Source organism: Maylandia zebra, linkage group LG7 (genome assembly GCF_041146795.1).
Source record: "Maylandia zebra isolate NMK-2024a linkage group LG7, Mzebra_GT3a, whole genome shotgun sequence".
Lineage (NCBI taxonomy): Eukaryota > Metazoa > Chordata > Actinopteri > Cichliformes > Cichlidae > Maylandia > Maylandia zebra.
The window spans coordinates 17,777,724-17,791,431 of NC_135173.1; the positions used below are offsets into that span (position 1 = coordinate 17,777,724).

The following is a 13,708-nucleotide window of genomic DNA, read 5'->3' on the forward strand; positions in this document are numbered from 1 at the left end:
GGGGAAAAAATGCATTATAAGCAGGCAATCTAGTTATCATCGATTGAACTCTTGAGAGCATTTGCTAGAGTAAAAGCTAAAGGACTGTGGTTTAAAATTACTGTTGCAAATATCAGTTTAAAAGCTCATTTGTTGCTCTTGAAGTATCAAAGTGCACATCCTGAATTGGGTTCTACTTACCCTACAGAGCATTACCTAAGTCATTCAGTAAGCTGAATAATGCATACATTTTCTGAAGGGCTGAGTTTTTAAATTTAGTAAAGTGTGAAAGGGAAGGTTTACCAGATTGCATTTCGTTGCCCTGTACCTGTGCATGTGCAATGACAATAAAGTTGAATTCTATTCTATTCTATTCTATTCTATGTGTGTTTTGGAGGTGGCAGCACTGACTGAACGATAGAAGGATGAGTTGGAGACTGTGGTTTGGAGACGAAGTTAAGGAGGCACACTTGGCTGACTTGGTTCAGACGTGTGCAGAGGAGGGAGAGTGACTATATTGGACAAAGGATGTCCAATATAGTATATGGAGGGAGAAAGGACAACAGAGGAGGGTGAAGAAGTCACTTGGATGAGTGATGAAAATGTTCCTACGACCAAAAGTGAACAGAGTTTTGTGGGATTGAGCTGGATGATTGAGCATGGATCAACACACATCAAAGAATCTCATGGATGTCATGAAGGAGGACATGTGGAGAAGGGTGCGGATGATCTGCAGTAGGGGCCACTGAAGGGAGCAGTTAAAAAAAGAAGTAGTACTGAAACTGGGTTACTAGTACCCAGCTGTTAATGTGGTGTTGTTGTGGTGTGAAAAAGAAAAAAGTGTTTTTTTCCTCTGAGCTATGAAGTTTTGACAATTTAAGTATCACAAAGTGCATGAGGATTCACTCAGATATTACTTACTGTGTCGTTGTAAAAAATACACCGATGAACATGTATTCAAAACCAATCTATATAAACTATTAAAGTAATTACTTGTGGGGAACAAACCCTTTGTTTCTTACTGTAGGGTTAATGCCATTGAACGATGCGGTCATTTTTAAAACTGTGCAAAAATAAATACAAGAAATGAAAGTGCAAAAGTACAAAAAAAATGTGATGACCGTTATTACGTGATAATATTTCAGCTTAAGTGGTGAAAAACAGGGTGGCAGTCAAAATGCGGAAGAAAACTAAGCAGTACACGCTGCAAAGTGAAAAATGTTGTAAAATAGGGTGATGATTGCATGTATCTATAACCAGACAATCAGCAGGCCTAACAGGAAGGAAGGAGGTTTGGCCTGATGATACTCACAGCAAGTTTGATCATTTTAGATAAACCGACAGCATAACTGACATATCGTGCTGATGTTTCCCTCCAAGAAGTATTTCAATTTGATGTAAAAGAATCTGGCTTACATATAACCGGTTCTGTCACCTTGTTTTTCAACACTACCCCCCCTCCCCCTCCTCACCCCTCCCAGCTGCACAGACACCCCAGAGGCCATGAGAACAACCCAACTGGTTCTTTCATTCAGATTCAGCTCAGAATGAGCTAATCCACCATAAATACTCAGGCTCGTGTTGCATCACAAATCCCCGAACCTTAACAGTTACCGTGTTGTTTCCCATTTCTTAACTGGTTTGCATCACACATTGATATGCAGGAGCTTATGCAGTTCAAAGGTGGTGACTAAAGCGATGAACTAGTTTGACAGGACTAAGGAGAACCACACAAAGAAGCTTCTGGGATACACTGGACAATAGACTTCCAAAAAATAGCAGCAGACAACATCATTCATTTGTTCATCAAGTTTTAATGCTCCTATCCGTGCTTTTAATTAGCTGGACACACCCATGGTGTAACTACCACAAAGCCTGCAGACACTGTCCTCCGTTCAGTTACGTATATGCGCTGAGCTCTGATTAAACATTGATGAGCTTATAACACAAGCTGTAAGCACAGCGCCCTGCAACATCTTCCACCGTCATGTCATTTGACACAAAACACAACAATAAGTCGGTTGGACAGGATGCAGATTTTGTATTACTAATTCAGAAGGGACATGTAAACAATCTGGTGTGTTTATAGAAGCGGTTCAGCTTCCAAGAATTAGCATTTAGACTAAGTGAAACCAAAGTCCTGCTAGAAACAGGTCTTGCAACTCAGGAGACATCCTGAAATTCTTATTTTGAAGCATTACTTAAATGTACTTATATAGAGAAAAGTCTGACAAAATAATTTATTCCCCCCTGGAAGTTATACTTTTACCACCATCGTCATCATCGTTTACAACAGGCTGAACTGCAGGACCAACACAAAGAGCTGTGTACAGAAAGGGGAGTAGTAAGTTTGATTTCCCAGGTAAGATGATATCTCTCAGTGTGTGCCACAAAATGATGGGAGATTTTCTATCACTAAGCTGTGGCAAGCACTGTGTACTCTGCTGGGGGACAGCATCAGAGCTGGTGACACTGAACAGACTGAATAAACTGATTAGGAAGGCTGGCTCTGGGATTGGCTGCAAACTGGATGCTTTCAGCGCTGTGGCAGAGAGGAAGCCACTGAAAATATAAATGTGACAAATATCACCTGATCAGCCCTCTGCACTTATGAGTACATAGCTAGGGTTAGCGTTATTTCTCTGTGAAGTTCTGAATAGATCTCAGTTAAATGGCCTTTTGGAAGTGGGCTTTTCTGCTTTGCATGAGACAGTGGGTTTACAAACCCCTTGTGGTCAACCACTTTGAGCCAGTTTCGTTCTGAGAATGATTTAGTTCATGAGAAAGGTGTTTAAAATGGTGTTTGAGCTTTATCTCTGCATGCTCAAGAACATTTGTCTCATTTACTTCTAGAAAGCTACTTTCAGATGCTGCCTTATTCATACGGGGTCACCATAGCAGGCAACTGCATGATTTTGTGCACTGGATGCAACCCCAAAGGGATTTATGTCTCCTCCTGCAAATGAATCTGGGAACTTTTGCTTGTTAGGTAAATATGTAAACAACTACACTATTAAATTCTTATTGAAGTACGAATGTTCATCCATCTGCAGATTATCACAATTCACAAGCTGTTGTCTTTCTCCAGTGAGGCTGTATTTTTAAAGCACTTTTGCAGTTATGACTGAAATATTTTCACCTAAAACTGAATGATAATGAAAACAAAACCTGTTTATGTGCAAAGTTTTCTTAACATGACTGGTAATGGTGCAAAACACGTGTTATATTTGTGTGCGCTATATAAAAGTATCATTCATTCAAAATAATCAGTGCCGTCAACTCCTGCTGACAATCATGTTTGAAAGATGTTTTTATTTTCAAATGATATGACCATCATTTTCTGTTCGTGTGAATTTGTCCAAAAAAAGATGAAACCCACGAACTACCAAGTGCTGCCCGTTAGCCTTGGTCAATTCTATATACAAAGCTATATACACAAATACTTCAGATCCAGATGACGTCCGTTTTTTGAAAAGCGATGTTGCCAATCCTTTGGACTGGCAAACAAATGAAAAATAAAAGTTTTAACTTTAAATTGATCTCACAATTCAGTTCACATTATGACAACTTTTTTTTTCTTAATTACTTAATAATTACCACTATAAAAAAAGCTGTGTATGAAAACAAACCATACTGATGTCGTCAAAAGTACAAACAAGATTTGCCAAAAAACAAAACAAAACAAAAAAACACAAGGCCTGGAGTCTTTTAAGGATAAAATATTATGTACAATAAAAAGCACGCACCAAGCCTACCATCCAAGTTTCAAAGGGTTTGTTCCTGAACAGGCAGATACAGATAGGCTTCCTTGCAATTGGGAGTTGATTTTATTTGTCCTAATTGTGAGCTGCGCTCTACTGACAGGTTCCTAAGGGGTCAGATGAAGGACAAAGTTAAGATGTGAAAAAAAAAATTCACAAGTTAAACTGGGTCATTATGTTATGACCTTTCAGTGACGTGAATAGGCGGCCACTGAATCTTCAGTCTCGTGTCGCTATAATAAATAGCTGCGCGTCAGACAGCAGAGGCGGCCTGGCTATTATAATCAGTGGACTCCATTTTGAGGATGTAAGGGATGATGCTGTCAATCTGCACGTTGCCAATGAGCCCAGCGAAAAACAGCTCCTCGGTGACAGCTGCACTTATCAGCCTGAGGGCAGGGAGACGCAGCAACAGCTTGGATAACCTGGGATTGATGAGAAACAGACATCAAATTCAACATGTAACAAGTAAATCTACGAGAACAACACACACACACACACACACACACACACACACACACACACACACACACACACACACACACACACACACACACACACACACACACACACACACACACACACACACACACACCTCTGTCCTGCTTTTTAAGAGTTAAAAAACTTATGGTGCGTTTCCAGCATTGCCGGCGTTATGCAGCACAGAGGTGAAGCCTACAAACCTGTAAGAGTCTTCTGGATATGTTCTGGTTACATAGTCCTGCAGCTCCATGTAGGCTTTTTCCTGGAATCTCTCTATCTGTGGGATATTATCTATGCCCGGATGATCTGTTACAAAAAATAATGTATATGCACAGTCAGACTTGAGTACACCAAGGAATCTGCTTTTGTGCAAATCGGGGGGGATTGTCTACGCACCAGGGCTGAAGAGTACAATAGCTTTGAGGTAGGCATATTCATACGAGTCGGGGGAAAGCTTGGACACGCTGTTACAGAACTCCTGCATCCTCCAAATGTGCTCCATCACTATTTTCACTCTCTCTGGGGACAGCTTCTCTGTGAGACCAAGGGGGAAAAAAGGGCATGATATAACAGACATGCCACAAAAGTGAATAAGACAAGATAGGGGTAGGAATTGATAAGCATTTGCTTCCTCGTCCTCCTTTTCAAACAGGAAACTGTCAACATTTTGTTTTTTTCTTTGTGAATAGGATGGCTTTTAATGATTTTGTGTTTATTTGTTTTTTTTATATGCATTAGCACTTGTTGCTTCCATTTTCAAAATAAAAATTTGTTTGATTCATTGAACATCTTGTGTTACTGTCCCCTGAGTCTGTCTAGCTTAACAGCTTTCCTCTTTCTCAAACTGTAAACAAGTATTAAACCTCTCAGGAAGACAGCAGCAGAGCTCTCCTACCTTCCTGTAAGCTGGTCTGGAGATGGTTGATAATAGCACTTAAGATGGTGCCGACATTCATTACATTTGAACACTGTGCCAGACCCAGGGCAAAAAGTTCATTCCAGCAGGCTTTCATCAGGTTAATGTCATTGTCTTGCCCGCTGTAAAACAAAATGCACATGGTTAATGTACTACAAAGGACAGTGCGTGCACATGTAACGGTGCACTTCAAAGACACGTGATTTAACAGACATTATCCACAAAGAATATTCTTGCAACAACAGGCTTACCCGAGGGTTTGAAAGGCAGGTATGGAGCGTGCCCAGTGCATAGAGAGAAAAAGTAGCCGTGAAGCCGATTCACAGATGTAGTTGACATTGAGGTACTCTGGCACAGGCAAAGGCATCATAAGCTGCAGGAATGGGGAAAGAAAACAAAAATATGCTAACAATGCAGCTCTGTTTAACACAATCAGGTGTTTTTAATCAAAGGGGAGAGTCACAATCAGTGGCTGTCCTTTTACCTTGAAAGGGATATGGCTGTCAGAAAGTAGAGGTCCTTCCAGCTCCACCACAGGGCCCGACTGGTCCCCTGATATCAGCTGCATTGTAGCCTCCAAGGACTCTCCTGCTGAGCCATCACCAGGGTGCAGGACTTTGGCCAGGGTGTCAAAAGCTCTAATGATACACAACATATACACTTATTATATTTTGAAAAATGCTTGCACTGAAAAATCCTCACATTTGCATTTATAAGTTGTATATTACAGGAGATTCATCACAAAGCAATACAGCACCACTGTCACAGATGCAAAATGCTATACTTTTGATCAGCAGAGTGCCAGTCTAATTAAAGCCTTAAGATCGAATTAGAAACCACATGGCCCTGCAGGAAATTCAATTACAGCTTTATGACAAACAGAAAATAGAAGCCAGAGAGTTTCGTGAGTTTCATTCTGGTGCTTCTTTAGGCCTCGGTATCAGCATCAAAGCATCTTGATTTCTTACGACAGCTCTCACCTCGAGATATCACTTGCAGTTTGTTCATCTCCCTGGATATCAGTCATTGAGCTGTCACCGTTGCTAAGTGTTTCAGCTCCCATCAGATCATTTCCGCTGTCACTCGCTTCTCTGCTCTTGTTGAGGTGGGCAAGGGATGTTACTACATTTGCCAGTGTTCCAAGGTCACCCTGGCATGGGTCCTCCTGCTGAGGAGGGGACAGTTGTTATCGAACAGTCTGGTCACTGAACTGGTCCCAGAAACAACAGGGACAAAACTGGTTCACAGCAAACTTATTAGGACACGTCTTCATCAGTGAATGTGCAATGAGTTTCGTTTGTTTGTTTAATCCTAAACACTCTAAAGTTCTCTGCTTGTATATAAGGTAGAAAACATATAAGCATAATACAGTTATACTGCATCCGTGTTACCTTTTCAGGTGAAGCTGGAATCAAGATGGTGTTTTCCAGCTTGGAGAAGGGTTGCTGAATGTTGAGCAACATGCTTGACTCAAGCAAACTTGTAGATCTGATGTTAAGAGATTTGACATCACATATTGCATTATACTTTACAAGGCCGTGTAGCAAAATAATCATTTCCAGGCAGAAATATTAATCGAGCTTCTAATTGTATATAACGTTACATAAAAGACTTCCAATGTAAGTTCAATATAACTAAGCAAAGTCAAAGGAGCTTGCAAAGAAAAGCGTCTGGACTTCTTTAAGTTGCTTGAAGACGTTTCACCTCTCATCCGAGAAGCTTCTTCAGTTCTAAGGTCAAATGGTGGAGAGTCCCAGATATAAACCTAGTGGGAGTTTCCCCCCACAGAGGGACAAAAGGACCCCCTGATAATCCTCTAATCGCCTGAGCCAAGGTGGGAAACTGGGTGTGGGTCCCAATCAGCCAGGGTTTCGGGTGTGTTCATTGTGAAACCTGGCCCCACCTTATCATGCGAATTCCTGAGGTCAGATGGCCCAGGATGTGAGTGGGCGTTAAGGCGTCTGGGGAGGGATCTCAAAACTGGATTATAGATGGCAGAGAGTTGGTGTCGTAAACCCCCGCCTCTGTTCAAAGATGGTCGCTCACAGTGGACATAGATGGCTTCTTTCACTCCTCTTTCAAACCATCTGTCCTCTCTGTCCAAAATGTGAACATTGGCATCCTCGAAAGAGTGTCCTTTATCCTTAAGATGCAGATGGACTGCTGAGTCTTGTCCTGTGGAGGTGGCTCTTCTGTGTTGTGCCATGCGCTTGTGAAGTGGCTGTTTGGTCTCTCCAATGTAGAGGTCTGAGCATTCCTCGCTGCACTGTACAGCATACACCACATTGTTAAGTTTGTGTTTTGGCGTTTTGTCTTTCGGGTGAACCAGTTTCTGTCTGAGCGTGTTGCTGGGTCTGAAATTTTGGACAGAGAGGACAGATGGTTTGAAAGAGGAGTGAAAGAAGCCATCTATGTCCACTGTGAGCGACCATCTTTGAACAGAGGCGGGGGTTTACGACACCAACTCTCTGCCATCTATAATCCAGTTTTGAGATCCCTTCCCAGACGCCTTAACGCCCACTCACATCCTGGGCCATCTGACCTCAGGAATTCGCATGATAAGGTGGGGCCAGGTTTCACAATGAACACACCCGAAACTCTGGCTGATTGGGACCCACGCCCAGTTTCCCACCTTGTCTCAGGCGATTAGAGGATCATCAGGGGGTCCTTTTGTCCCTCTGTGGGGGGTCACTCCCACTAGGTTTATATCTGGGACTCTCCACCATTTGACCTTAGAACTGAAGAAGCTTCTCGGATGAGAGGTGAAACGTCTTCAAGCAACTTAAAGAAGTCCAGACGCTTTTCTTTGCAAGCTCCTTTGACTACGATGACCTGGATGACTGAGAACCTTCACAGACATAACTAAGCAAAGGCATTGGAAATGTAGAAAAATAACATGTACAGCACATTTTATTTATTATGTTTTCTTACACTGTGGACATTTAGCAGAATTCAACAAAACTAATAATAACAACAACTGTCTTATCAGTATATTAGAGTTTAAGTAAGATTTACCGAGCAGTTTCCTTGTCGGATGCAAAAGTAGGTGTAGCAGCCAGAGGGCTACACAAGTTCTTGCGGATGTAGATCTTTTCAGTGGAGGCTGCACAGTTGACGGATTTTTCTCTCGCAGTGACTTCAACAGGCTTTCTCTCACACTGAACAGCTAAGAGATCAAAGTCATAGTCACGTCAGTATTTTATCGTGCAGGTTCTTAATAACTTAATATAGTATTACAGTTTCTTACAGTCCTGCTTCATGCCCAGAGCTATACAGCGCTGCAGTCGACAGTACTGGCAGCGATTTCGGTGTAGCTTGTTAATAGCACATTCTCCGGAGCCCCTGCATGTGTACACCAGGTTCTTCCTTATGCTGCGTTTGAAGAAGCCTTTACAGCCTTCACAGCTAACGGCTCCATAATGACGTCCTGAAAGATGAAAGGGAAATGTAATCAGGTGTGCTTATGTGTCATTTCAATACCAACATTATAAAAAAAATCTCTTTCTCTCTATACACACATATATATATACCTAATGCATACCTGAGGCCTTATCCCCACAGACAACGCAGTACTCCACAACAGGCTTCACAATAGACTGGTCTGAGCTTTCAGTCACAAACTGCCAAACAACCCCAGAAATTGAATAATTTAATACAGCAAACACTGCAAGCAGGCTGACTAAACATATTCATGCCCCAGTCATTAGACTTTTCAGCTTGTTTATCAAAACTGGAAGGAGTCAATAACATCTTCAGGCAATACCTGAATCTGCTGCCCAGTGAGTTCGGGGGAGGCAAACAGCAGCTGATTAACCCCAGAACCATCTGGAGTAGTGAGGATGACCTTGTTGGGTGAGCCTTCCTGCTTGGCCAGAATTACTTTCCCCCCAGAAGAATAATCAGCATTTGCAAGGATAAACTGCTGCTTTCCAGGGGAAGATGGCTCAAGTGCTGTGACGATCTGGATCTTCTGTCCAGTCTGCTGATCAGTTACAATCTGTTAAAAAAATATATATATATATATATATAAAAACATGAGCAGGTGTTTACTGCATGTGCTGAAATGATAAGTGGAATTGACACATTTTACAAGCAAATTGCGCATCTTTATTTATTCACACAAATTCAGTCTCTGGGGGAGAACGGGCCATATCGTCACCTGGATTCTGTGTCCTAACGCCATGTTGTTGTCTGCAGACACAAGCTGAATCCTTTGAGCCTGTCCATCCATTCTGATATTGCACACACCTTCCTCCACCACCGTTCACATCAGTGCCCCATGAAACAGGCACACCTGTACAATTAAACATCTGTATTACTCTGTTGGGATCAGAGAATATCCTTTAAAAACAAAACAATTACTTCACAATGTTCTTACAGTAAACAAATCCCCGAATCACTTATCATCACTTCTGATTTATCATCCTTTCCCCCACGATAAAAATATGTTTTTTCTAATGCTGAGGCTTTTTCTAAAAATATGCATGACTGGTTGTTTTGCACAAAAATTCAACAGAAAAGCAAAGTCAGCAGTGGCTTCACAGTAAATTGCCAAATAGTTCTTAAAACAAACTGCCAGTCATTTCATTTTTCAACACACTGATTGACTGGCTAAATAAAGTCAGTCTCAGCTGATATACAGAAATGCTTTCCTATCTAAAAATAAACATTAAAGTCAACCTCAATAATATTCTATAGGTTGAGATCTAGCAAATACATTTTAAGACCATTTTTAGCAGATGCCAGGGATTTCCCAGGAATATAGAACTGTGATATAAAAATTTAAAAAAAATGTAACACATTTTTCAAAGTAGTTTTCTTTACTCAATTGTAAAATATGTTTGTGTTCATCAAATGGCATCAAATAACAAGAAAAGGCACAGACTTGTCTTAAGTAAGCAGAAATTTGCCAACCAAAGAGGGTTTGGCCTTCTACTACAGTGAAATCACGAGAACTTGATGAAAGTATTTTTTCAAAATTTTTTTTTCGATAATTGGAGTTTGATTTTAATATGGCCAAAAAAATGCATAGTCCTCTGTTAATTAAGGCCACATTGCCCTTTGACTTAACTATATGCAGTTCAGTCGACACCACCACAGGTCAGTTTGAGTCAGGAAAATCCCTCAGTTCACAGTTCACACTTGTTGAAACGCAGTTCAGCTTCTAAGTGTTTTACAATGAACAGTGCAAATAATGCAGGAAGAGGTCACCCTGGAGTTACATTTCCTCTGTTATCATTATATTATTATAGTTAATGTTATAATTATTATTGTTGTTGGCTCAATCTCATATTTCTGGACAATAGCCCTAGTCTATAAATAGGAGGAACAAACACAATCAAAGTTAACTTGATTAATCAACTGATAACATGTTAATAGAAAGAGTAATGTAAAATAGCAGAAGACTCATCTTTTAATCACAAAAAATATTTCTTAGGTTCTACCAAAGATCTAATTAGTGTTTTTTAATAATCTGATGTCTGCAAAGGGAGCTGGGACAACGTGATATATTTCAACTAAGAGCAAATAAGTCTGGCAGAACTTATACTTACATAACCAATAATTATTCATACTCCAGTTTTCTCCAGTCCTTGTAGTTACAGCCCGACATCTGTTTATATTTTTAAATTATGTCAAAAGCTAATAAGTCATGCATTGCTTGAAATAACTTTTACTAAACCAATATAAAAATATAGGTATTTAATCTGTTATGTACAGTGTCAGTAACTACATGTTAATTTGTGGCCTGTGCTAACCAATCAAGCCGGTGCTAGCTCGAAAATGCACTATTGGTGGCCTTGCGATAAAAGACAGCTTAATGTCGCGGTAAAGTAACAATAAATGAACGACAAAGACACTGTATGAAAACATACATCCTCCTGACAGCCAACTATTTAAAATCGATACGGAAGATAAAGGTATTTCTTTTCCTGTGGGTGAAAGGTCAACATTGAAGGGTTAAAGCATGCTAGGGTTCAAGGCCCATGATGCCGAATCGTACAGTGAACAGTTGCGCTCCGTTTTTCACAACTGACCAAAAATCGCAATAATTCTGGCACCGGACTTCCACGCGAGTCGGCATTTGAGAACAGCTCACGATTTAACACTTTTAAATTGCTGCTGTTATACTCACACTTACGGAAAGGATGCTGTTGCTTGCTTTACGCAGTGTGGTTTGCGACGCTAGCATTAGATAGCCGTAGCACGGTTAGCTAAAGCGGCTAACATAGCTAGATAGCATATATGTTGACGATATTACTGACGTTATGCGTTAACCTATGATGTTAGCTCTATAACTGTCTGTAGAGTCTCACAAACATAGCAGCACCTTTACATACTTGCCGATCTTATGTCTTATGCTCCCAGCTCCACACGACAGTGCTAGCGAGCTAAATTAGCTTTTTGCTAGTTGGTAGCTAATGGCAGCTTCCCTACTGTAGACCTACTGAACACTCCCTCCCTTCCTGTGTTACTGGTCGCTCACGGATCCTTCTTTAACCTCTCCTCTCCGCATAACTAATAAAGTCTTACCTTTCGACGAGCTGTTGGGTCAGATATTTTGCTGCCTTAAATAAATTAATATTTTTAAGTGTTTGCTGCAGGTAGTGGGAGGGTCAGAGTTCGTGACCTTTTTTTATCAATAAATAAGACTCGCACATGCGCATTTGGGCAACATCGATTCATATTGTGTACACTAAAACCTACAGCAATTGTCATGTTTAGACGTCACATTCCTGGTAAACCGTTCATAATGTAGTCTTCCTTTCATTATACTCATGACAAAAATCAAAACTCAAAGAAAATGAACAGGAAATCTTTCATTTGATTAATGTTTTTCTCAATGACAATATACTTTAAATTGTTAAATCTTTTTGTTGGTCATTTTTGTCACATAGTTTTAGGTTTAAGTTTAATTCTGAAATTTTAAAACAGCTTCTGTCACACCAGCTATTATTCCATTGCCTACAATGTCCTAAACCATTTTCTCACAATCCCTGCACTTGAATGATTTAGCAAGAGTACACACAACTGGGCTTAAATTTGTGACATATCACATTAGTGAGGATTAGATATTGCACAACATTTTTCTTATCAGTTGGGTTACGGTGTCTTCGCAGCAAACTGATAAATTTACATTAAAGATTACGATAAAATTCAGCAAACTGTTATGAAGACATTGTAAGCCTTTTGAAATTTCATAATCAAATGTTGAAAATATTGCACCTTTATACTAAAAAGGGGCACAGTGACAAAAAATGAACCGCCCTCTTTTAAGTGCAAATAAATTCATTTTACATAACCAGCTTTTCGATACATAAAGTGCAGATAAAAAGATCACAAAGTGCTCTTTTAAAAGCACTAAAAAGATCACAAAGTGCTCTTTTTATCTAGAAAGGTGCTATATAAATACAATTTTAAATTGTCTCATTACATGTCTTTTCCAGTATATTCTTGACTGGTTACTGGTTCTATATTATTATAATTGAGAGTGAATAAAGTGACATAAATAAATAATATTTAGTTCCATATAACAGTAGCATAAAAATGAGTGATGCCATTTGCTCTGCTGTCATTACTTGAAGAATTCTAATTGTAAAGATAAATGAATAATCCTAAAACTATGCTTTGGTAACTTATGTTATGTAATGGATGGTCTCACAATGCTGTACATGTCATGAGCTGCCCCTATTTTGCTAGCAAAGTAGGAAATAGGTGCAATAACTTATTGGCACATGTAAACATAATTAGAAATAGAGTCTATAAGGCAGAAACAGAGTGTGTACAATTTTAATAACATCATATCATGTGTTTCTTCAACACAGCTTGAACTCTCGTAGTTAAACTTTCTTGTAATTTCTTAAAGAAATTTTCAGGAACAGTTCTCGAGGATTCTTGAATGACATTATTTTTAAAAAAGGATGAACCCACACTGCTTCAATAGTGTTGATCTCTGGTGAGACCAATCCATGACTGACACTGTTGCTTTGATGTTTCATGGCACATCAAAATCTGCCAGTGCTTCTTTGTATTCATTCCATCAGTTTAGATAAAATCCCCCACACCACTGACTGAATTCCAAATCCAAACCATGTTTACAGGTGACTGTAGACACTCACTGTTGTATCTCTTTCCAGGCCTCTTCTGGACACATTAACAAAATCTGGGGTCATCACCTCATAAGACTGATTTTAAGTCCAGTTCTTGTGTACTTTGGCATATCTCATCCTTTTCTTGTTTCCATCCCTTAAGAATGGTGTTTTGCCTGCCACCCTTCCACTGAGACCATTTCTGATGTGGCTTCAATGAAAAGTAGATGAATCAGTTGAAAGACCACATGCATCTCTCAGGTCCTGTGTCAGGTCTTTGCTTGTTTTTTTCCTATTTCTTAAGGACATAACTTTCAGATACTGTCCATCTGATGTTGAAGCGTCTTGGGGCGACTGTTGTTGTGATTTGGCGCTATATAAATAAAATTGAATTGAATGTTACTAGTAGCTCTTTGAGAATCACTTTGTTGGCGCAAAACTACTATTTTTATGCCTGCCAAACGGTGTTAATCTTTTTGCAA

The 13,708-nt window shown here is 39.9% G+C and overlaps 1 protein-coding gene across 7 annotated transcripts; it reads right to left on the reverse strand.

The window, feature by feature from the left end:
* Nucleotides 1–3,271: 3,271 nt before the first annotated feature.
* Nucleotides 3,272–11,788, reverse strand: nr2c1 (nuclear receptor subfamily 2, group C, member 1). Of its 7 annotated transcripts, none has more exons than XM_024803365.2 (14): nucleotides 11,671–11,788; nucleotides 9,299–9,433; nucleotides 8,903–9,136; nucleotides 8,681–8,759; nucleotides 8,387–8,566; nucleotides 8,155–8,305; nucleotides 6,531–6,627; nucleotides 6,120–6,304; nucleotides 5,624–5,777; nucleotides 5,391–5,512; nucleotides 5,119–5,261; nucleotides 4,620–4,757; nucleotides 4,424–4,529; nucleotides 3,272–4,165 (listed from the first exon to the last, which is right to left on the reverse strand). In XM_024803365.2, the coding sequence occupies exons 2-14, from the start codon at nucleotides 9,368–9,370 to the stop codon at nucleotides 3,994–3,996; spliced, it is 1,833 nt and encodes a 610-aa protein (XP_024659133.1). In that variant the 5' UTR covers nucleotides 9,371–9,433; nucleotides 11,671–11,788; the 3' UTR covers nucleotides 3,272–3,993. The 7 variants fall into 7 exon arrangements, with proteins under 7 accessions (XP_024659133.1, XP_004567819.1, XP_004567818.1 ...); XM_004567762.4 differs by having other exon boundaries at nucleotides 6,120–6,307; XM_004567761.5 differs by lacking the exon at nucleotides 11,671–11,788 and adding an exon at nucleotides 11,478–11,618 and having other exon boundaries at nucleotides 6,120–6,307.
* Between the last annotated feature and the right edge of the window lie 1,920 nt (nucleotides 11,789–13,708).

Coding starts and splice junctions, on each gene's coding strand:
- nr2c1 (XM_004567762.4), bottom strand. CDS start 9,370: ATGGATGGACAGGCTCAAAGGATTCAGCTTGTGTCTGCAGACAACAAC. Junction 9,137..9,298: donor CGTTAGGACACAGAATCCAG/GTGACGATATGG, acceptor TTTTTTTAACAG/ATTGTAACTGATCAGCAGAC. Junction 6,628..8,154: donor TCCGACAAGGAAACTGCTCG/GTAAATCTTACT, acceptor TCTTAACATCAG/ATCTACAAGTTTGCTTGAGT.